Source organism: Aplidium turbinatum, chromosome 13 (assembly GCF_918807975.1).
Source record: "Aplidium turbinatum chromosome 13, kaAplTurb1.1, whole genome shotgun sequence".
In the NCBI taxonomy this organism is placed as follows: Eukaryota; Metazoa; Chordata; class Ascidiacea; order Aplousobranchia; family Polyclinidae; genus Aplidium; species Aplidium turbinatum.
In genome coordinates, this window is record NC_137484.1 from 22,587,006 (window position 1) to 22,611,460 (window position 24,455).

General features: G+C 37.3%; 2 protein-coding genes and 1 long non-coding RNA gene across 4 annotated transcripts; 1 reads left to right on the forward strand and 2 right to left on the reverse strand.

Moving 5' to 3' along the window:
* Nucleotides 1-745: 745 nt before the first annotated feature.
* Nucleotides 746-2,386, reverse strand: LOC145781605 (uncharacterized). The gene is made up of 2 exons (XM_082593276.1): nucleotides 2,248-2,386; nucleotides 746-1,108 (listed from the first exon to the last, which is right to left on the reverse strand). The coding sequence occupies exons 1-2, from the start codon at nucleotides 2,366-2,368 to the stop codon at nucleotides 816-818; spliced, it is 414 nt and encodes a 137-aa protein (XP_082449402.1). The 5' UTR covers nucleotides 2,369-2,386; the 3' UTR covers nucleotides 746-815.
* A 6,797-nt stretch (nucleotides 2,387-9,183) lies between these two features.
* Nucleotides 9,184-23,943, reverse strand: LOC145782289 (uncharacterized). 2 transcript variants are annotated; one of them, XR_014290826.1, is made up of 4 exons: nucleotides 23,789-23,943; nucleotides 22,644-22,947; nucleotides 17,097-17,193; nucleotides 9,184-9,214 (listed from the first exon to the last, which is right to left on the reverse strand). It is a non-coding gene; the product is annotated as an uncharacterized LOC145782289 (long non-coding RNA). The 2 variants fall into 2 exon arrangements; XR_014290827.1 differs by lacking the exon at nucleotides 23,789-23,943 and having other exon boundaries at nucleotides 22,644-22,964.
* Nucleotides 13,631-17,972, forward strand: LOC145782288 (complexin-1-like). Its single transcript, XM_082594076.1, has 4 exons — nucleotides 13,631-13,754; nucleotides 14,395-14,576; nucleotides 15,410-15,554; nucleotides 16,976-17,972. The coding sequence occupies exons 1-4, from the start codon at nucleotides 13,724-13,726 to the stop codon at nucleotides 17,056-17,058; spliced, it is 441 nt and encodes a 146-aa protein (XP_082450202.1). The 5' UTR covers nucleotides 13,631-13,723; the 3' UTR covers nucleotides 17,059-17,972.
* Nucleotides 23,944-24,455: the final 512 nt, after the last annotated feature.

Consider the following 24,455-nt stretch of genomic DNA (forward strand, 5'->3'; position numbering starts at 1 on the left):
CCACCCTAGGCTCAACTTGCTTTTGTCATTGTGATGCAATCATTCACTTGATTCATATGGCGTTCTATCCGTTACTATTCTCCATTCTTTTCTATCTCTACATTTCGCATATAGTCTTCTAACTTTTGCTTTCGATGCAAGCCTTTATTCTCATTCGATATGCCGTGCGATAGCTTTTAGTTTTATCTGCGGTTTTACACTTCGTTGAAAAGTTACAGAAGTTGAGTTATACTCATTTCAACAAACGTGGCGCAAGAATTTGTTCCCAAATTTTCTTTTCTTACGCAGGGTGATACCGTACATAACCACCCAATCGGCTCTTTGCCTATATTGATCAGATTACGTTGTGCCGAACTTGGACAATTCAACATCCTGTTATCATATGATCTATTCCTGATCAAATACAAAAACCACTGCTTGAGCATTGTGAAATATTTTATTGATGTACCTGATTACAAATTGTGGAGTTCTGACCAATCAAAGTCCTCTCCATTTCTTTCTTGTATTGCAAGATTGTGTTGATTTGTGCAATATGCAGTTAAACTATTCAAAAAATAATTTCAAATCAATGCTATAACAGTACAGGCTACAGGATATAGAATAACTGTGCATATAATATTATGTACAATACTATGCAGTAGTGTAGCTTTGACGCTTCATTTTGGGTAAACTCAAAAGTACCTATAGACTACATTTTTTGCATAAGTTCCCCAATTTTGAAAAATAAAAAGGCAATTTTTTTACATTTAAACTTGTAAAGGACTTTTCTTCCTATCCTCTTGTAAGCCACCCCTAGTACTCGCATCACAATGTATCTAGCGCATGGAATGATTGTTTCCGTTTGCATCGGTCCAGATTGTCCCGTATTTGGTCCGTTGCACGTCTCCCCGGGCATCTACAATGACGCTATAATCATTAGTGACGTGATAATCGTTCGCGATCTGCCTTTTTCCTGACTTGATTGTGACGTATACGTGTCCGCTGCTACCAGAGACGTCAAAAGGAAGATAGCATCCGGATCTTATCGTAGTGAATCCTCCATCTCGGTTGGACTCGAATGTACTTCCACTGCTGCGACCGACACTCGCGCTTACAGCTACGGGTGGGTCTACAATAGAAGAGTAAATTATATAAGAAATATTTTTAAATTAATAAATTTATGAAAAATATAAATTGAAGTGGGATCTTCAGATGGTTTTTATTGAAATAGGATATTAAAACAAATCAAAAATGAAATATTTCTATTCAAATAGATTACACAACCCAACAATTTTTAATAGACTTCATGGGAATTGGGGTTTCAATACTATCATCATCATCATCAATACTAACTTAACTTACTCTAATGAATTATATAACTCAATGAGAACCTAGCTCCTGACTTAAGGATGAAATTTTCCTCTGAAATGTTTTAAATAAACATTTCACCGTCTGTTACAGTATCAAACAATTTTTACTATTGATTGAGGGCCTCAATTTGAGGTTGAAAGTTCTCTGATAAAGCGCAATTTTAAGGCATTTTTTCGAATGTTTTTCGGGGAGGTTTCCAAAACCTCCCTCTTGATGCTTCGCCTTTGTTGACTTGCTGTTGGGCTCACTCACTTAGCCTATGCAAAAAATTTTATTTGCCCTCCCGAAACTTTGTGCTGGCTATACGCCCCTGGTAGCGACTACATTTGATTGATTCGTTTTGTTTGCTTTGCGCTGATCACTCTTTTTGTAGTGTAGGCTTAATCATATTATATAGCGCATTAATACCATAGATAAGCTATATTATTTTAGAAGCTGAAAGAGTTGCGAGAAATCGAGAGCTGTGGAGGGAAAAGATTTATAAAGTGACCGAGAGTCGCAACCAACAGAACGGATGATGATAATCACTTTTACAGATATTAATAACATTTATAACATGTCAGTCGATTGTGTGGCCAAGTAGTGAGAGCGCCAACACGTGAGAGCGCCAACAGTGAGAGCGCCAAACATCGGTTCAACACCGCTCTCAAGCACGCGGCTGTCTTGGCGAGAAACTTCAGACATGCCAAAGAGCAGCTGATTCGATGACCAAACGGTCTTTCGCTGTTTAAAGTTGTTGAGATATTTAATAATTCGCCATGCATGTTATTACAATGGGCGCAAAATAAACAACTTACAAAATGTTGTTTGTAAATACAATACATCAGTTCGTAAAATTTGTAAAAACAATTAGTTTGTAAATACAATGCGTTGCATTTGCAACAACCAAAACCTTACCAACAATTTTATCAGCAGCGTTCACGCTAACTTGTCGAGATGTTTGGTTCTCCTTCACATTGTCAACTCTCGCCTCGATATCGTCTTTGTACGCATTTGCAACATGAGTTGTGTACCCCATAATCGATGTTGGCTAACTGATAGCTGTACTAGGTGTTTGGTCACTAAAAATATTAAAAAAGCAATAAAATTTTACACAGTAAGCAACTGGATATATCTATAACACATTGGGTTTGTTCAAACCGTTTTATAATTTAACCCTTTGAAGGTTGGGGGGGGGGGGCTGTCAATTCAACTTTTTTGTATCAACAGTCGTATCTCTAAAACCACTGAGGCTGCGACTACGAGATTTCTTGACTCTTCCTAACTTTTATTCACCTCTATTGAGCTGAAATTTTGAGCGAATAAAGGTTATAAATTGAGAAATAAGGCATTTTTCAGCACATCCTCTGAAATATTTCATATTCTATTTATATGTTATTTTGCATGAAAAATATAAATTCAAATTGAGATTATGTAAAAAAATTGTAATCTCAACATTGCAATGCATGTTCTTCATTACTCTACCAAAAATAATGTGTAGCCTAAACTCACGCAATCGCAAAATAATCCAAAAGTCATAAGTCACCTCAACATTTCAACCTATATGAGCACTGAGCAGTTCTATAATTCACATAGTTTTAATTTTCGGGTATGCTCAGCGTGAATAAATTTACAAAGTGAATCCCAAATTTTGAAACCGTGCCTTAAAAAATAACAGAGATATCACTCTTAAGACATAAGAAGAATCGACAGCCGCCCCCCCCCCCCCAAACTGAGCAAGACTCCAGGAGCTCAACCTTTTAAGGGTTAAGTAGAAGGCTAGGCTTACAAAGTTCCACAACTTAACCCAGCTCCAAGGTCGCAGGAAGAAAAACTATTTTTTGCAGTACGTACGTTATTTAGTGGTCACAGTTAGGACCGTTGAGACAATACCTTCGCGCCAATACAGTTTCAAAATTCGGAACTACATCTCAAGTAATTTTATTTTTTGTATTCGAAATTTGTGATCTCGTCAATTCCTTGATAATTATAACGTGGACCCGTCTAAAACTATTCAAACCTCAACACCTTAGAGCTGTACTACGAAGCTGTCACTGCTTGAAGTGCGCAAAGGAAACTGGCTCTCCCACAAAGACACACAGAAGAACAATTCGACGACGCAAGCGAAGAATCAGATTGTTGTCTGAGCTTTTAAGACAATCGAGGAACAAGACAAAAACACGTTAGATTACAAAGATTATGCCGCGAAAGTGGTGCTTATCAAAATGGTATTTGGAAGACTACACCTAACTTATGGTAATGTCATTGGAGCACCAAAAAGCAATCTTTTTTTAAGACTTAGTTTTAGTACAATAACAACCAAACAAAAATCAGATTTGTATAAAAAAAAGTTGTTAGAAAACGAAACGGCGCCAGTTGAACCACTTTGAGACTGAGTTGTTATCTCTTATGACTTGAATAGGCTGTTTGAGAGAAAAACGCCGAGCATGTTTCTCGAAGAACTGAAAAAGGGCATTAAATTTCTAAAAAGGTAAATCTGCTGGATTAGATGGCATTCGAACAAAACAAATTAAACATTTCGGTACAATCACTCTCGGATGGCTGCTAAAGCCTTACAGTAAGTGCCTCAACTCTAACCAAAATCCTAAGCTATGGAGAAAAGTCAAACTTGTTGCCTTTTTGAAACCAGGAAAAGACCCAACTGACCCTAAAAGCTTTCGCCCTATATCTTTGCTGTATCATTTGTTCAAGTTGTTTGAAAGGCTGAAATAAACCGATTGCAACCTCTCATAGACGACCAACTCATTAATGAACAAGCAAGTTTCTGATCTGGTAAATCCTGCACAGGACAACTCTTGAATCTGACACAGCATTTAGGGAATGGGTATGAAGAGGGTTCCGTCACTGGAGCTGTCTTTGTAGATCTATTCGCAGCGTATGACACTTTTAACTATGTCTCCTTATTTCAAAGATTCTGAATATCACCGAGAACTTTTGATTCACTAAACTGATACTATCGTTGCTTATCAATCGCCGCTTTTACAGTATGTTTATTTTAGTGGCAAAAATAGTAAATGGGGGCAGCACAAAAATGGTCTGCCACGAGGGAGTATTTTAGCTCCCATCTTGTACTGCACAACATTTATACTAACGACCAACCAATCCATTTTGGCACAAGAAGCTTTCCATATGCTAACGATCTGTGTATAACAACGCAACACAAACACTTCATTTCCACGGAGAGCTCTGGAAGGGCTGACAACATACTACAAGGGGAATCACCTTCGTGCCAACCCAAATACAACTCAAGTTTGCGCATTCCACCTTAGATATCAAGATGCATCACGCCAACTAAACATTTCCTGGAATGAAACTAAACTGACACACTGTACCAATCCCACATACCTCGGAGTCAAATTAAATAGGTCCCCAACATGCAAACCTCATATCGAAAAAGTAAGAGCAAAAGTAGCTTCATGCGATACTATCTTACAAAAACTGGGAAACTTTGATTAGGGTGCCCTTCCGAATACAATGCGGTAAACTGGTTTAGCCTTATGCTATTCGATAGCAGAATATGCCCGCTTAGTTTGGAAATGCTCGGCACATGCCAAGAAAATCGACCCCATATTGAACCAAAGCTACCATTTGATTACAGGCCGTCTCAAACCAACCAACATCACGTCGCTGCACATTCTGTTTGAAATTGCTTTTCCCAACATCGGAAGAAGCGTGACCAGTAGAAAGGAAAGATCTTGTCAGGACATGTATTTGAGATACCAACTAGCCTACATGGACAAATCCTACCACCCAGGCGATTGAAGTCAAGAAAACGTTTCCTTGCTTCAGTTGTCCCACTGGGTTAAGATGAGGTCGCAGCCAATGTGTGGGTCCAACTGTGGCAGGAGGAGCTGGCAGCCGGGCCTACATCAACCAATATAAAGCTTTCTTCCACAGAAGACCTTCTTCACGGAAATCGTAAACCGTGGAAGTATTGGCGATGCCTGAACCGCTTAAAACTGTTATTGGCAGATGTAAGACGTTGATGCGACACTGCGGGTATTCCTTGGGAAGCACAAGTTGCAAATGCGGACAGGAGCAAACGATTCATCATCTACTCGAGTGCCCTATCCTAAAAGCAAAGTGCCCTGCACAGAAATTAGCTAAGTTCAACGATAAAGCAAGAGCTTGTGTGATGCTCTGGACTATGCCGTGTGACACACGACGACGAAGAAGAGTAAAACAGAGTTTGTTTCTTTTTGAGGTAAGTTTAGTTGCAAACAATTTGATTTACTTCACTCAAATAAAAGTCGTTTGAAACCTCCTCTAATTTTTCAATAGGTTCCTTTCGGTTTCGTTTCAATCATCTTCAATAATCTCTTAGGAAAATCGTAAAAAAAATTGAAATTAAAAACTTATTTTTGCACTTCTGACCACTGTGGCTTTATGATCGATAAGGTCCATCAACTATGCAATTTTGAAAGAGAGCTAACTTTATTGATCCATGAGCAGGTAAAACTTAATAATGACACGGCGTTCAACATACAGTAATAAACAAAAATAAACTGAAAATCGCAAAGATTGCACTGATATGTAGTATAGCTAAAAATGTTTGCAATTTTGGTTTCTTTTATATATCACGATGCTTAGTCTTATTTGCATACGGTTCTATCAACAACGACGTTGATTTATCAGAATAACAGACTCGGTGATTTGAGTGTTCGCTTTTGAATGGGTAGACATGGGTTCGATACCTTGTCAGGTCATTAGATCAGAAACCTTGTATAGATAGTAGACTACTTATTCCTGCTTAGCAATACACAAAAGTATAGATCCAAGGTAATTCTGCAATGTAGTAAGCTGCACCGACTCTGCGTGCTCTGTATAACGCTTTTTGTCGTATACGAGCTTACGCCTTATTGACTTGGTTGAAGATTTGGATTAAGTGGAAGAGAAGGCAAGGAAGCCAATCTTCATGTCCAACTTCAGACATGCATTTAAGTGTCTTGACAAAGCTGCATACTCTCGAGCGGTGTCGAACCGACGCCCATTCGAGTGTTGAGCCAGCGATCTCACCACTCAGCTCACGTTGAGAGCAACGCATATCTATGACGAATACAGCGTTACGTAAAACAATTTCATTTTTCATAGGTACTTTTTGGAATATAGATATTGCTCTTGTAATCCCTTTGAAATGTACTTTTTCGCTTTCACAAATATTTAGTTACCTACTGATATGAAATCAAGGTTGGGTAAATATTGCAATTAATCAACACCTTATAGAGTAAGTGAAAGTTTGAAAAATATGACTTTGAGAGATGGCAATTATCGAGTCAACTTTAAAAGTTTAATAATGAAACGTCCGTACGCGCCCTATCCAAGATCACGCGGCGCTGGTTCGACTCTCGGGGTGTGCGCTTGAGCAACGCACTTCAGGATTGCTCTCCATTGGAATAATTCCCCGGCAGCGCCACTTCAACAATTGGAAACTTCACTATGTCAATCTCGGTAACCGGTTCTGTGTCAAAAGCCTCTACAAGTATGCGAAACTACCAGGAATAACCAACCAAGGCTTTGTCAGTCCGAGGATAAACATTCAAAACCAACCAACCAAACATTTTGTTAATAAACAAATAAAAAAATTAACAGTCTTTATTTTTACACTAATTCCAAGTGACAAAAATCAATTTTGAATCAATTTCCCTCTTAGTTAACTTTGTGCCCGATTTCAGCTCACAATCTGATCGGTTAAAAGAAAAGTGAAGCCTCTGATTCCATACCACTCCAAGCGAGAGAAAACTCTGAGCAGTTCTCCAAAGAATACCAGGTAGTTTCTTCAAGGTCCATGGCCCCTTAAAAAGGTTAAGATCCCTAAAATCATCGCGAGACCGGTTAAAAAAAAAATCTGCTGAACCTCCCTGTCCTGAACAGCGTTACTGCAGCCTTTAAAAATAGTAATCCCTGGTCTAACAATAATACTTTATTCAAAATGCCTGATGCATTCTTTTCAACTAAAATAAACTATCGCAAGGTGGTGCAAGTGATTCTGTTAACAAAATTGAAAACTGTTGTAGAAAAACAGCATCAACAAAATGTGTCATGTCAACAAAAAACAGTATCAACACACCTAAAAATGTGAAATAACAACAGAATAAGTTTATGAAAACTATCGAGAATACTAGCTCAACAAGTAATTAACAACAGTTACTGGTGACAGAAAACTGGATCGTGTCCACATTTTAAAAAGCGTTAATAGAAAAGCCTGACATATGTTAAATAAAAGCTGTTCTTACCATTGCAACGTATAATAATCTGACAAAGTTTTGTCCTATCCTGTGGAAGACTAAATACTATGTAAGACTTCCAAGCACCTATTGCATCGAAACATGTACATCGTACAGTGACGTACCAATTTAAGTGACGTTTTGAAAATATCACTTCTCACTTTCGTATACAATTAGAAATGTTTAGTCAGAGATGAGTAACTTCCATTATTATTCTTTTTTTTTTTACAGTATGTCTTTCTGTTATTTTTTTTTTATTTCAAACCACAAGTCCATCATTATCACATGGTGACAATTAACCAGCAAACTGTATGGTTATTGTATTGTCACTCTGTCAGTACCAGCACAACATGAATTTGTATTATTCTTGTTTTTGTCAAATAAAACATTGATTGATTAATTGAGACTAGAGTACAACATTGCAGTGATGTAGCTAGAAAGAAAATTTTAGAGGGTAAACATTTTAATATTTCAAATAAGGAGAAGCCTTCCGGTATGTTGAAAATGTAGCTACTGAATACAGCTAAACGTTTGTAATACTGTACAATGTCTTTAAAATATTGTAACAGCATTAACAAGTCTATTTCTAGGGGGCAGATAAAATCTTAAGAGGATTGCTCCCTTAAATCCTCCAGTAGCTACGTTCTTGCAACATCGAAATAGTTGTAACTCAGTTGTAATGGAGGAATGTCCAATTGTCCATACGATAAGACATACATATTAAGAAGGTCTACAACAGCCTTGTAATTCTCAATTTGCTTTACCCACTGATTGTCAAATGATTGACTGTCTTTCTGAAAGTCAACAACAGTCGACTGCCTTTCTGAAAGACTTCAGCCAACTAGATAAAAATTTATTTCATCCGTAAAGTCGGCTTTATCAGCACTCGTATTCAAATAGAATCAATATACAATCCATGCCGTGCCAGCCACTCAACTTCTGATCAACGAAGCTGACAAACAAGATATCTCTGCGGCTAGTTAGGCGGACCATAAATGGAATTCTGAATAGAAGTCGAGCACCATCAGACTTCACTCATTCATCTCCGATGCTGACACCCGTCCCACTGGGCTGATGCTACCAATGCAGGCATGGGTGCGCCTCAACCTTCTCCTTACGGGCGTCGGGATTTTCCGCTTAACCATGCACCAATGGGGAATGGCCTCTTCCTTCTTCTGTGAATGTGGTGCCGAGGAACAGACCACGGACCACATCATCAACAATTGCAACATCTTCAGTCCGCCTAAGGGAGTGGAGGTCTGCGCGTCTTGGACGATGAAACCAAAGACTGGCTGCTTTCTAGTAGCCTTTCAGTGTAGTCCGGAAACATCGTGAATCTGAGGTGTTGAAAAGATAGACCCGCGGCCCCAGATGCTCCGACGAATATACAGTATAAAATAATAAGAAATTATTTTATAATAAGAAATTATTTTATATATTATATTATAGTCTGCTATTTTGAGGTTTAACCTGAGGTCGAAATTAACGAAGAACTTCATCTTCAGTTTACCTTGTTCAAGCTTATTGAGTTTTTAAATGTAATTGTGACCCAACAATCATTATACCCCCAGAGAGCATTCATCCTCTTTAAGGTCGAGTAGAAGGTTGTGCACGCAATATATACATTATTCAGCAAGCCACTGCAAAGGAAAACAAAATCGATATTTATTGAGCGTGGAACAAGATTTGCAACAGAAAGCATTCTGAAGTCCGTATAGCCATGCAGATTTAGACAGCGTTAGCGTTCGCGAAACCGCGACTGCATTTTTCAGCTCAGATCAATAGTTTTTATTTCTAGCAATCACAGCGAAAACAATACATGTCAACATAGCAGAAGTCTACAAAGATGTAGAAGTGGTAAAACGCAAACTTGAGACTCAATTTTTTATTTGTTGCTTGGTATGGTAAAGCTTAAGCAAATGTTTATTTCAATAAGCATATAAGACTTTATAAAATTATAGTTTCGGGTAGAGTTCGCTTTTTTGTACTTCAAACAGACAAAGCACAACAACAACACTACAGGGTTAAGTATTGTAAGCATATGTTTAGCATATATTAGTTTTGCTATGATGGTCACAAATAAAAATAAACTGAACTGAACAGTTACTATGACAGTGAGACGTTGAAAGAAACATTTTTCCAAATTTTCCTTCCAAGCTTCTTTGGCAGGACGGCCAGACACCAATTGATCAGCCAGCATACCCGGTACCCAGTCATTTGGTCGACAGACATTTGGTTGACAGGACGGTTGGTCGACAGGACGTTAGGTCCACAGAACGATTCATTTTAGGGTTAGGGTTAGTTAACTAACCTTAACCCTAACCTAATCCTAACTCTAACCCTAACCCTAAAATGAATCGTTCTGTCGACCTAACGTCCTGTCGACCAAATGTCTTGTCGACCAAACGTCCTGTCGACCAAACGACCGTACACCAGCATACCCACTATGCTTTGCGAATTTAGAAAAAAAAAGAGGTTGTATTCATGAAAAATAAGTTTTATTCAATTTTTTTTTGCAATTAAAACATTACTATTATTAAAACTGGTAGGCATAGGCCTATATTTTAGGAAATGTACTTTCTAAACATATTCATTTAACCCAAGAAAAACTGTTGAGTTTCCACAAACTAATTCGACACTTTTTAAATAATTCATTACGTTGTGATTGTGGTTAAACACGTTGTAAATTATGAACGAACAATACGTAGGGTTCTTTCAATGGTCTCCGCCCACCTTGGCTTAGTTTGAGGCGGACGCGTACTTAAAGATTGAGGTTCTTTGATCTTTAATGAGTTTGTTGTTGTTACCTTTCGAAAAATATTGAACTTCATAAAAAATGTATGACTGTTGAAAATTTGGATAAAAAACAATGATTACAGCTGCATGATAATAAAAGCAGTGACGTTTCTAGAAAGAAAATTTTAGGAAAGGGCGAAAACAACTGTTGGGGGGAAGCAAGTATTTAATGTTTGAAATAAAAAGTTAGTTTAAAAATATAGCTACTGCATGCGGCCAAACATCTATGAAACGTCATTCAACATGGAATATAACGTTATCAAAACCTTGTAACAATATTTATAGCATACTTTTGGAGGGTCATTGCTCTGCCAAGCTTTTCGGTTATCGAATATGAATTACGACATAAAAGTTAATCTGTGAAGTAATGTCAAATATTCGTGGTGGAAAAGCGCAGAGGATGAGGCGTTCACTTTCCAATCATGCAACTCTGGTTGAACTCCCGAATTAAACTGGTTATGAAAACACCGTTCAACTCTACCCAGGGTGTAATAAATAAGTTGAAGAACTAGTTAGTAATCTTTTATCCCTTTTTGCTGCAACTTCTGAAACAAGAATCCTTTATTAACCCATCATTTTACTGCCCATTCTTTTATTACCCCAAGCCAATCCCTACCCCAATTTGTCAATAGATAAAGTATTCAACTCAGTAGGCTGCTTTAGAATGCAGGTCTTTATGTTTGGTGTATTAGATTATTTCTTTAATAAGAGACCCTAACTTTAAGAGAAAAAAGACAAATTTGCAGATTAATGTAGGCTAAGTTAGTATGACAGGAGCAAACAATAAACAGAAGTTCCGGAAAGTGGAAAAATAAACGATGAAAACCGCGCAAAGCTGATTTTTTCTCTTTTACACTTAGCACTGGAGTTGAGCGAAATGAAACAAGAAAATCATTCTGATTTTCTTTTGTTAAACGAAAAACGAAAAGATTCTACTTTCAGTTCAATTCCACTCTTTAGAGGGGGTTGTCCTTAAAATGCTGATACGTTACAAGAATTTGCATTGAGCACAATTTTACGTAAATAAAGGAAAGATTTCGAGTTGGAAGACCCTCACTCAATTGTCTGGACGATGACGTTAAAAACAAAAAGTCAAGAGTGTAAAAAAGTACAACTTGTTTTTATTTAAATTGAGATACAAAATCGAATGAGACAATTTATGTATCTTTTGTCAATCGTTAAAAAAATTCAGCTCTCTACTAAAATTGTAGAATTAAAAGACACAGAATTGTAGCCGTCTAACTCTACCAACAGAGACGTATATTTTCTGTTGTTGTTTACAGCAGCAGCGAATCTGGATTATAATGCTGCTCAAATATATTTAAACGACTCACTACAGTTGCAACGTACATTTTCGAGAACAGCTCGGTGAACGTATTGCCTGAGAGTAAGACACAAAATCCGATTAAAAACGATTTTTTAAGGGAGAATCTTCGATTTCCAATAAACTTATTTCTTCATTCAGTTTGCAAACCGACTAAATGCTGCTTTCAGCTTTATTCAATCAATTTTGTGATTGCACTAAAAACGGACTGTAGCAGTTTGTAAAAAACAAAAAAGAGTACTGCATTTCATAAGCCAATAGGTGGTTTTTGTTGCTGGAAAAGCCTCAGAAGATAAGTAAGATAGAAATATACAGTAAATTTAGAACAGTATCTGAACACTTGAAAAAGATCTGCTATGTCTCAATTTTTTTAATACTACTAATTTCAAACTCTGGTACTGCTATTTTGCATTTATCAAATGCAGCTAATTTCAAACTCAATTTAAACTTTTTAAGTTTTCAAACCACCTGAAATGTTTCATGTATGGCAACACTGTACATAGATGAATTTTGCAGAGCTTCCGGCAATTTTTTTTTCTAGCAAATATTGAGTACTGGTGTGCATAACAAAATAACGTAGATAATCCGTCGAATTCCAAGAAAAATGGAATAATAAATTTTCTTAACCAGAGAACGATATAACGTGATAAAATTTGCACTATAGTTTATATGTCGGTAGTTTGAAACAATATGTTTTAACTGAAACACACTTTTTCAACATAAATTCAATTCGAAGCGAAAGGAAAGGCGAAAGTTTGTATTTTTGATAAGGCTACTTTTGCTCTGTAAGAGAAGCACATGCTGAACATTTAAATAATTGACAAATTGTATTTCGAAATTGTATTTTCAATTTCATTTCGAAGCTAGGTAACAACAAAGCCAATTTTTTAACGAAGACAAAGAATTTGCTTCGAAAAAAAAACTAATCTTTCGGTCTTCGACCAAAAAGATTTTCTGGGGTCTGTACATTTTGCTTCATGCGAAAACAAAAATTCATGTTAAAGTTTTAGTAGGCTTGAGCTGATACTGCCAAACCAATTAAAAGCATCAGCAAAGATATCAAAGACCAACTAGCCTGTTCAGTAGTTACCTTTATGGGGTAAGTTGGTTTATTGGAGGTACAACTTATAGTATCTTAACCATAGCATCTTTTCATATATAAACTAGGTGAGCAATTGCCCACCTAGTCCCTTCGCTTGCCCCCTAGCCCTTTCATTGCCCCCCTAGTTTGAAACTAGGTTGGCAATTTTTAAGACTTAATTTTTGTTTACGTTAAATCCAAGTTAAAGAATGAACAGCAAAATGGAAAGCTTCAGCATACATTTAGAACTTATGAGCCTACCTTTGACCTTGCTTATAATATCCTTAATGTTCTATTCAAGCAGATTAATTATCAATTTGTGTTGTGAGTACCTCAAATTTTGTGTGAGATTCTAAATGTCTGAATTACCGAAGTTGGTTTCCTGATTTTCATCAAAATAAAATACCACCTCTTTAGAATAATTTAATTCTGCAAAGATTCAACTCATTATAATATCTTAGCAGTTGTGTTTCATATAGGCTATTATCATAGTTGTTTTTTTTTACTTTAGTACAAGAGACCTCTGCAACTAAATGTTGCTAGATTAAATTTTATTACATTATTATTTATGAAATATTGTTGGCAGAGATGAATACAGGAATCAATTATGGGTCTTAAAAGTTTTGTCTAAGCATGATATGCCTTTTTACCCACAGTTTGCCTGAGAAATCTACATTTTTAAGCTTGTAACGTGTTTTACGCTCGAGAAAAAATGCCCTTTTTCCCATCATTTACGTGCGAAAAGTGCCTATTTTAACATAACTCGCGCGCTAAAAGTGCCCCTTTTCGAAAATTTGTCCTCTAGTCTCAATTTGTGAAAAGATGCTATCATCCTAACTGCAATACCTCTCAGGTAAAATATAAAACCCTAAGAATTTTATTAAAATCCGAAAGGGGATATAGCTGGATTTTTTTCAGATTTTAAACTCAATACATTTGTTACCAACAATGGACTTCATAGTTAAGCAAGCACTGGGTGGTAAGTTATCTTTAGATTTTTTTGGTGACGTAACAAAGCGAAATAATGAAGTCATGAAAAAATTAGTTCTGTTCCTAAATATTTTAAATAAGTTTGCATAAAATTTTACTACAATCTTAAATACAAAAGAAAAATAACATGATTATCATAGTTTGCTATCAGAACGAAAATAATTTCATTTATCAATTAAAGATGAAATGTATTGTTTGAGTGCAGTTTCCCTTTGGCTGTTTCAGACCTTGAATTCATTAGCTTACCACCATGTATGAGTTTGTTTATTTTATCGACTTGTTTACTTAAATTGTCTTTATTATGTGATTGTAAAATGCTAAAACAATTTTCAATACCGTTAAATTTTGAAGCTCAGGCCTTCTTTTTCTTGGGTGGTTTTCTTCTATTTTGTACAAAATGTCATTTTTTCAAGTGTTGTCTTTTGAAAGACTTTTGTTTATGCATAACGTTTCGAAAGAGATATGAATGCGACCTTCTCAAAAGCATATCCATTAGTTTATGCCAATGAAAGAAGGTCCTTCCATTCTGTGTAACACCGTATTTGTGTTATGGACATCACCTATCAGTTGTTCTCTTTTTGTGATATTTTCTGAAGACTGAAAATTTAACATTTTAATTTATTTAAAAGGAGCCACTAAGGATTTGAACAAAATGATGGACAAAGGAGGAGGAGAAGAATCGGATCCGAAGCAATCCGAAGCGGAAAGGGAACACAAGGAAGCAATGGCGGAACAAGAAGCGGAAAGAAAAGCAAAACACATAAAGAAGGAACAAGAGAGGGAGATAGAACGGCAACGAATCAGAGACAAGGTGAGAGGTCAACCTCATTTTTGAATCACAATAACATTTTATTTTGAAAAGTTACAAATTAGGATATAATCGATATCGGACAAACCATGCTTTAGCCAACGTATAAAGAAGTATAATCAAAGTTAAGTTTAGCCCGACAAAACCTCACAGCAATGACCCTGACGACACATAAACTCAACAGACAACATGACAGCAGCCTCAAGGTAAACAAAAAGTCGCATAAAACAACGATCCACTGACTTCAACACCATTCGTCATAGCACATGACTAGGGAACTGTGTTCTGAAAGCTCGTGCAAATCGCTATTACCACAGCGAACTCGCAGCATCAGGATAAACAGGTCGTTAGTATCAACATTAAGTTAGCATAAGCAATGGGTTCCAAATTTTTGAGTTCTAAATTAATGGGTCTGAACAAAAATGGGTTCTAAGTTTTTGAAGTCGAAATCAGTGATACTCTGTCCATTTTATGTCTGGAAAAATTGCTCAAAGTTTGTTGCTTTGATAGATTCAAACCGAGATCTCATGATCCAAAGACACATAAACGGGAAAAAGCAGATGTTTAACTGTCATCTACAATACATTCTACGATGACTGCAACACCTAGTCAAGCTTTTTCGATAGCAAACTGTCATAAATAGACCTTGGAAAAGGTCATTTAAGTTCGTAATAAAATAGCCCATCGATTTTCAACGGTTTAAAGGATTTATCCACCAGGGAAATACACTAATAGTTATCTTTATGAACATAATTATGTAAGTTGTTTGTTGCTACGTATTGACCATTTTGTTACAGCGTATAACCGTATCCTTAATAACAAGTTTTGTTACCTAGTATGGCCTCAAGAGAAAAGATGAAATAGAGGCAGAAGAGCAAGCTCAAAGGGAGAGAGAAACATCTGGAAACTTCGGTAGAACAAAGAAACCATTTGAGAATGAAATCGGACTTAAAGAAGAGGAGCCGGAGGAAGAAGACCAAAGTATGATGTCACAATTAAACAATACATTTCACTTATAATATGACGTCACAAAATATATTTTATTCAATTACAGTGATGTCATAATAACATCTATATTTCAACAAAACCTATAATCTAATAATAAATACTATTAGTACTACAAAAGTGCTCAATGCCAAGCAGAGCAAGTTACATCAAATATAGTCACTGCTTTCTAAAACCTCTACAGCCTGCTTCACCTTAAAAGGGGGGTCATCAGAAGATCCTTATTCAAATAGAAACTTGAATAAGGATATTTGAATTATTCTATTTGAATAAGGACCTTCTGATCAGGGTATGGGATGGAATGGAAAACGTTTTTTCCATCTTCCATCCTGAGATTTTCTTCCATTCCATCTCCATTCTATCTTAGAAATCTTCCATTCCATCTCAGAAATCTATTCCATCTTCACATTTTGTGATCTCCGCGTTGAATATGCCACAAATAAACCTAAAAACCATAGGCTAAATTTAAGCTAAAAAATTAACAGCAGTATTTTCCTAAGGATTACGTACCGTTTGAATTACTGTTTGAACGTACCGCGTACAAATTATTTCAGCAAGTAACGTAATATTTTGCATGTCTTGATAAAGCTATAGAAAGTTAATGATGGAATTGGGATGGAATGATGGAAGATTGTCTTCCATCCCATCAACAAGATCTTCCATTCCTTTCCATCCTTGACATTTTCCATCTTCCATCCCAAAATCTATCTTCCATTCCATGCTTCTGATGATCCCCTTTTAGGGTAAAACAGGCTGTAGAGGTTTTACATAATTTAGCTTTATTTGATGTAATATAATAATAAAATGTATATTCACCCTTTAAACTGACAAAATGATCTCAAACTTGCCAATAAAATGATCCAAGTCAAAACTGTTATTGAGTTCGGCTGCTTCATAAACTTTAGTTGCTAAGGTCCTTAAGCGTTGAACATGACGGTGAAATAATAGTTTTATGACATAGACAATCTACACTTTTATCACTAAAATCATAATAAGTAGGCTACTGTAGTAACAAAGTCGTGAAATACCAATATGAGATAAGAGGCATATACTTACTTTCCTGGATTTTTAGTATATTTTTGAATCGCAGAAAATTTAATAATTTTTTTATCAAATATAGTTATTGATCTCTGAACCCTTGACAGCCTGTTTCACACTAAAAGGGAGATCATATCATCAGAAGGTCCTTATTCAAATAGAATCTATTTACAGATTTAGGTTTAGAGAATAATAACTATGTAATTCGCTCTGCTTGGCTTTTTGCTTGGCATTGAGCACTTTTAGTAGTATTAATAGTATTTATTGTTTAATATTTTTTTATGTATTGTATGTTATAATTTAGGATTCTTGGTAGGCTGGGCTAATGCATTACTTGATACACATTTTTTGTTCTATAGGTTTGCTGTCACAGGCTCAAAAATCAATCGCAGAACTTCAAGGAAAATTTACAAGCAACACAGACAACTGTATATTATCTTAAAAAAGCTTTAAATATAAAGGTGTATATTTTTTCTTTACCTATCCAACTAATATTTACTATCTTAGCCAGAAAACCAATCTTTTTGTACATTGATTCCAACGTCTGATGACCAGTGGGGGGGGAATCACCCCGCCTCTAAACAAAGAAAAGTAACTTTATTCATGGTGAATTTGCAAGGTCAGATTAATGTAGACCTACACATCATTGTGTTTTGATAAAATCACTCCTAATGCTACTTGCTGAATCCGCCTCTGTTGATGATGAGAGCGTTGAACATAATAAAGAATAGAATTGAGTTTTTGGCTGGGCGTACGACTGTTCTTTACACAAAGGACTGTTCTTTACAATATTGCAAACACAAACGAGAGAAGCATCATTTTGGCTTGTGGGGAAAACCACCAGCTAGATTTAACCAATTATTATAATTCAATCTATTTTTGATATTTTTGCTTGCAGATTATCATTCACAGGTCTATCAAAATAAACCTTTCAAAATTTTTCTCAGTAAAAAGACAAACATTCTTACAATTAATATCATGCACACACCAGTGTGCATGATAACTTTGATAGTTACATTGTATCTTTCTGCTTTTAAAACCGAGCAGTCTTATGGTCTATCAATCTATTGTGGTCTATCAATAATTGTTATATTGAGTTTTGTTTCAATGTTTACATTTCTAACGTTCGTTCGGTATAACCGTACAAAATGTTATTTGTACTTCTATCATTTCAACATTTAACGTTCACGTGTATATTTTGTTGTTACCTACAATATACAGCTAATAGACTATTTTCTTTCACCCTGTGACGTAACAATCGAAAGATTATAGTGAAATATATTGCGGTTGGATAATATCTTGTATTTAACTTTCGCAAGGTTTACTGTTTGTTTTACGTTATTAAACTTTTAACCATCGTAATTCGCTCTATTCCTTTCATTTAAAAGCTAGCTTAGTCGACACCAACTAGGCAATAAACAAACACAACTTAACAACCACACGGCATTTAACATAATACAATAAAGTGAATATAGCCTATAAATTACAAACGTTTTCGTCCATACACATGTTAGCCCTTTTCAAGTAACTAAATGAATAATCCTATAGCCTACACAAACTGAAAATTCATCATCACTGATCTACAGTACATACAATGAATCGAAAAAAAAAACGCACAGGAATGAACCGGCAAGGCAGAGAATGGTTAAAGAAAATGTCTTTTTGTTTGTCGTATCCAGGCTTACACCAGGTGGTTGAAGATTTAGATTAAGTGGACGGGAAGGCAAGGAAGCCAATCTTCGTTTCATGGTTCAAGAAAGTCACCTCTCTTGCAACATTGAACTATACAGGCGAAACAGTCAATGTTGTGTTGCAACTGTATGGCAGTCCACTCATGTTCATCAAGGGCTAACACAAAATGCCTTGATAGCCAGCTCTGTACAACCAAAGGCAGAATAGTCACCGAAAGTTTCACAGTGATTCGCTTAGCTGTAGGTCGATCCGGCGACCAATGCTTCGTAGAAGAGATGAAGACCTTATTTTGGGAGATAGGCTTTTATTCAGATTAGGCAATGCAAATTTTTATCACTTAAAATCAATGACACACGTTGGGACAAAAAATACTTTACAAAGCACTTCGACTGGAAAACTGTTAAGTTTGTTGGTGCTTCTATTAGCTTATTCATATGCTCTGAATGTCTTTAATTGTGTTATTGAAAAATCAAATAAACAAGCACTCCTCTAAGTATACAGGGGTATAACACATTGGCCAGGAGACGGTCGTCCCTCTGAGAAGCCATGTGTACTTTCACTGGGCTGTTCTTTTACCTTTTGTTGTCGTAATTAAGCTTAAGCCCGTGAGTAAAGGTTTATAGATTAATTGAATGGGAAGGCAAGAAAGCCGATGATCATGCATGTCATTAAGTGTTTGGCACACAGCAGTATACATCTAATTGGAGTTGAATTGGCGTTTTTTTTCAACTTTGTAACAGAAGTCTCACAGTCAATTTAAACAGCAGGCCTTTTTGCTAAAAGGTTGTGTTAAAACGTACAGCGGTGGAAGGAAGATTGTTGTCACTAGGCCCAATTTAGTTAGGCCTGATTTTCCTTTTTTTTCGCAGCATATCTCTTAAGTTGCGTGACCTTTATTGGTGGTATGTTGATGTTTATGAAATTTGCCTGTTTTGTGGTGCATTAATCTTGAAGTTATTGAAGCAAGCTGCTTTAATCTCTTCAATTGTTCTGCCACAATCTCTATCGAACGAATTGCAAAATCGCTTTCTTTTATCGACCTTCCTTCATATCTATCTTCTTACGTCTAAATTGGTTTGTGACGTCATCTGTCAAGGAACGTGGAACATCCCGTCGTTTACTTCACATCGATTGAAGTAGTTTCTATCGATCAGCAGCTCAATTAGTGAATCTATTTATTAACTGATAAAGCTTTGGTAGAGAGTTTGCTTTGTTGAACCACAGAGAAATAAAACAAAGTAACTTTATTGGGTTTAACATGATGTATTACATACACAAATATAACATAATTAAAATAAAAATAAACTCTAGCGTTTTACTTGTAATCGTTTCTGTGTCACTTGTTCAATTTGTTCTTTTCAGTCTGGAGTGTCGTTAGTATACAGTTATAGTGCAAAGTCAAATTTACCTTACAATTTTAATTTTATGTATATTACAGATATGTAATTCCTGATGAGGACACACGTACGTGTCGAAAACGTTAGAGTTTATTTTTAATTTTAATGTTGTAGATCAAGCGGTTTTCGATAAATAAACATATCATTTTATGTGATGTCATCAAGGTGTGAGATCGAAAAACACAGTATACTAGCTACAACAAGCGATATATCAATACGCCAATGAAAGAAATAGAACTTTTTAATAGTCCTTTTATGAGTTAAGTGAGACTTCTGTGACAGCATCAAGTATCGAACCAGGGCCGGTGGTGTGAGGTGTCACTCCACTAACCGCTACGCCACTCCTTGCCCAATGCAATTGTAGCTTTTTATGAATTAAGTTAGTCTTCCCATGACAGCACCAAGTATTGAACCCTGGCCGGTGGATTGGGGTGCCACTCCACTAACCGCTACGCCACTCCTTGCCCAATCCGATTGTAGCCTTTTATGAGTTGTGAGACTTCTGTGACAGCACCAAGTATCGAACCAGGGCCGGTGGTGTGAGGTGTCACTCTACTAACTGCTACGCCACTCCTTGTCCAATGCGATTGTAGCTTTTTATGAGCTTAGTTAGACTTCCTGTGACAGATCCAAGTATCGAACACTGGGCCGGTGGTGTGAGGTGCCACTCCACTAATCGCCACGCCACTCCTTGCCCAATGCGATTTTAGCCTTTTATGAGTTAAGTGAGACTTCCTGTGACAGCACCAAGTATCGAACCCGGGCCGGTGGAGTGTGGTGCCACTCCACTAACCGCTACGCCACTTAAGTTTGACTTCCCGTGACATCACTCAGCATGGAACCCTGGCCGATGGTGTGAGGTGCTACTCCTTGCCCAATGCGATTGTAGCCTTTTATGGGTTAAGTGAGATTTCCTGTGACAGCACCAAGTATCGAACCCTGGCCGGTGGATTGGAGTGCCATTCCATTAACCGCTACGCCACTCCTTGCCCAATGCGATTTCAGCCCTTTATGAGTTAAGTGAGACTTCTGTGACAGCACCAAGTATCGAACCCAGGCCGGTGGAGTGAGGTGCCACTTCACTAACCGCTACGCCACTCCTTGCCCAATGCGATTGTAGCTTTTTATGAGCTTAGTTAGACTTCCTGTGACAGATCCAAGTATCGAGCACTGGGCCGGTGGTGTGAGGTGCCACTCCACTAACCGCTACGCCTTGCCCAATGCGATTTCAGCCCTTTATGAGTTAAGTGAGACTTCCTGTGACATCACTCAGTATCGAACCCTGGATGGTGGAGTGTGGTGCCACTCCACTAACCGCTACGCCACCCTTGCCTAATGCGATTGTAGCCATTTATGAATTAAGTGAGATTTCCTGTGACAGCACCAAGTATCGAACCCGGGCCGGTAGAGTGAGGTGCCACTCCATTAACCGCTACGCCACTTAAGTTTGACTTCCCGTGACATCACTCAGCATGGAACCCTGGCCGGTGGTGTGAGGTGCCACACCACTAACCGCTACGCCACTCCTTGCCCGATGCGATTGTAGTCATTGATGAATTAAGTGAGACTTCCGTGGCATCACCAAGAGGCAAGATCAAACCCGGGCCGGTTGAGTGAGGTGCGGCAGGTGCCACTCCACTAACCGCTACGCCACCCGTTGCCCAATGCGATTGTAGCCTTTTATGAGTTAAGTTAGACTTCCTGTGACAGCACCAAGTATCGAACACTGGGCTGGTGGAGTGAGGTGCCACTCCACTAACCGCTACGCCACTCCTTGCCCAATGCGATTGTAGCTTCTTATGAGTTAAGTTAGACTTCCTGTGACAGCACCAAGTATCGAACACTGGGCTGGTGGAGTGAGGTGCCACTCCACTAACCGCTACGCCACTCCTTGCCCAATGCGATTGTAGCCTTTTATGAGTTAAGTTAGACTTCCTGTGGCATCACCAAGTATCGAACCCTAGCCGGTGGAGTGAGGTGCCACTCCACTAACTGCTACGCCACCCGGGAAATCACTATACTAGACTAAATTCTTATTTTACTGTTTAGTGGCTGAAGTGGCTATTTTACCACCAGAAAGCTGAAGTGGGCCCGTTACCCAGAAGGGGGCCCGATACTTTATCATCTGACGGCTGAAATCGCGGTTTTAACCTGTGATGGCAATTCCTTTAGAACTGATTATATTAAGATCTTGATAATGTTTAAAGTAGCGAGGAATTTTTTAAATCCTGGTCCCTTAAATATTACGGGCCCGGGTCCAAAAGTACCATCTAGACCCCCCTCTCAACGCCTCTAAGTGGAGTTAGTAGTGATGCTATGGTACTAACCGCTATGGTTAGTAGTGATGCTATGGTAGTAACCGCTATGGTTAGTAGTGATGGGATCTACAAATTCAAAACATGCAAAAATGCAAAACATGTCACAGATCAAACGGTTTTCGATAAATAAACATATCATTTTATTTAATGTCATCAAGGTGTGAGATCGAAAAACACAGTATAACTTACTAGCTACAACAAGCGATATATCAACACACCAATGAAAGGAATAGCATTTTTTAATAGTCTACTGCGATGTCCCATTTTCGACACGAGTTAATTTCAACATGCTACAAAAACGCTTTAAAAAGCACGAAATAAATATGTGGTGTCTTTAAAATTGTAAATTTTGCTTTCTTAACGTTACAAATTCATGCACGTATATTTTTCGACTTTGCTGCTAACAGCACTAAACTGCAGTGGTTCCCAACCTTTTTGTTGTCACGGACCCCTTCAGACAAATTATTAATTCTGCGGACCCCTACCTAAATTTTGCCTGAAACTCAATTAACATACTATTGACTATTGCAAAGAAATTTATTTTCACACGAGTCAGTTCAATCACAGTACTATTGACTATTGTAATAAGTTAATTATGCTACTCAACTACTGTAACTTACTGTGTCATATTGCATTGCCGCTGTGACTCCGGCGGCAAATATCAGGTTAAACAGTTGCTCAAATGAGAAAATAAATGGATTGTTCAAGAAATGCCAGCAGTATTTGAATATTAAGGTGACCCAAAGTGTCATGCCGAAACTTTTTCAACGTAAGCAAATTTAATGAGATGGTTGTTGTTGCCTTTCCTGAACTAAACGACTGAACTGCGGTTCAGTTTTTGACAATACAACACGCATGTCATCTTTAACGTCCGCTGTCCAGGCGATTTCGATGTTGTTTTTATTGTAACAAGAGCTGAGAATCCTGCCTCGCAAAGGTTAAGTGGTTATGAATGGTAACAAAACAATAATCGCTTGCTTTGCCAAGAATGGGTAGGTTTGCAGTTGTGAGCACCAAAATTCTTCCACAGTTTTTGAATGAAACTCAATGGGTAAATAACTCTTTTGATCTAAAATCAATTAGGTCATCTTTACTGAGATCGTCATCGCTAGACGCTAATGTTGTTCAAGTCAAAAAGAAAAGGATTTCGAATCCATGCTTCAACTTCGTTCGGCAGATGTTCTAAATTAAAATAACGTTAAAATGAGATTTGCAGGGTTTCAAGTGTGCGCAAAATTTTTCACTCATAAAGATCAGAAGAGTACATTCTCGTTGAGTTTCATCCATCAAAATAAGATCTTCTAACATTGGAAAGTTAGCGTAATTACCTGCTTCCAATCTGCGTTTCCAAACCGGCAACTTGGCTAAAAACGCTTTCAGTTTTTCAGCTGCATCAATTATTGTCACACCTGGTCCTTGAATGCCACGATTAACATTGTTAATATGACCGAAAATATCGGCTAAGTAGGCCATGTCGTATAGACAACTTTTACTCTCGAACAATTTTGAGAGGGGACTTCCTTTTGCTTTCAAAATAGTTATTACCTCATTTTTTAGTTGCTGCAGTCGTTTTAAAACTTCTCTAGATAACCAACGTACCTCAGAATGATACAAAAGTACTTCGTAATCTGACCCTACTTCTTGACAGAGCGCTTTAAAAGTACGGTGGTTTACAGCTCTGCTTTTGATGAAATTAACGACTTTCACGCAATTCGTCAGAATTTCTTTGAGACTTGCTAGTAAAGTTTTTGCTGCTAAGGCGTACCTGTGTAAGAGGCAATGGGTAACAACCACGCGAGGAGCTTCGTTTTTTACTAGCAGCAAATCCGGATTTGTTCCCGAGCATAACTGGTGCTCCATCCGTGCATATAAAACAAAGTTGTTTTTTTCCAAAATTCATCAAGGTAATCACGGACCCCCAAATGCTTTCTCACGGACCCCCAAGGGATCCGCGAACCCCAGGTTGGGAACCACTATGCTAAAGTAACGCATCGTCATTTCCTTGTAAGTTTCTTGAGTGATCCAACAAATGAATCATTATTACTTCACAATTGCAACAAAAATTATTATTATCTGTTAAAACTTTATTTCTGTTGGAACTGTTGTCCTGAAAATTTTACTTTTATCACAGCTTATTTAAACATCTGTTGAATCTTCAATCAAACTGTAATTGATTAAATAACATGATGCATTCTACTGGTGCAAGTAGAACCTATCATGATATTTAACTAAATGCCTGGTGAACAGCATTGTTCAATTTTCAAACTGTACTTGAAGTAAAATTTTGAGCAAATTTTGCAAACTGATGGCGGATAAAGTTTGAATTCGCTGGCTTAGTTGCCCTAGTGATCACTAATATTCTTGCAGCACGAAATACACTTTTTGTTTGTGTGAGAATAATAATAACAATATTTTCAACAAAACATGCTCTC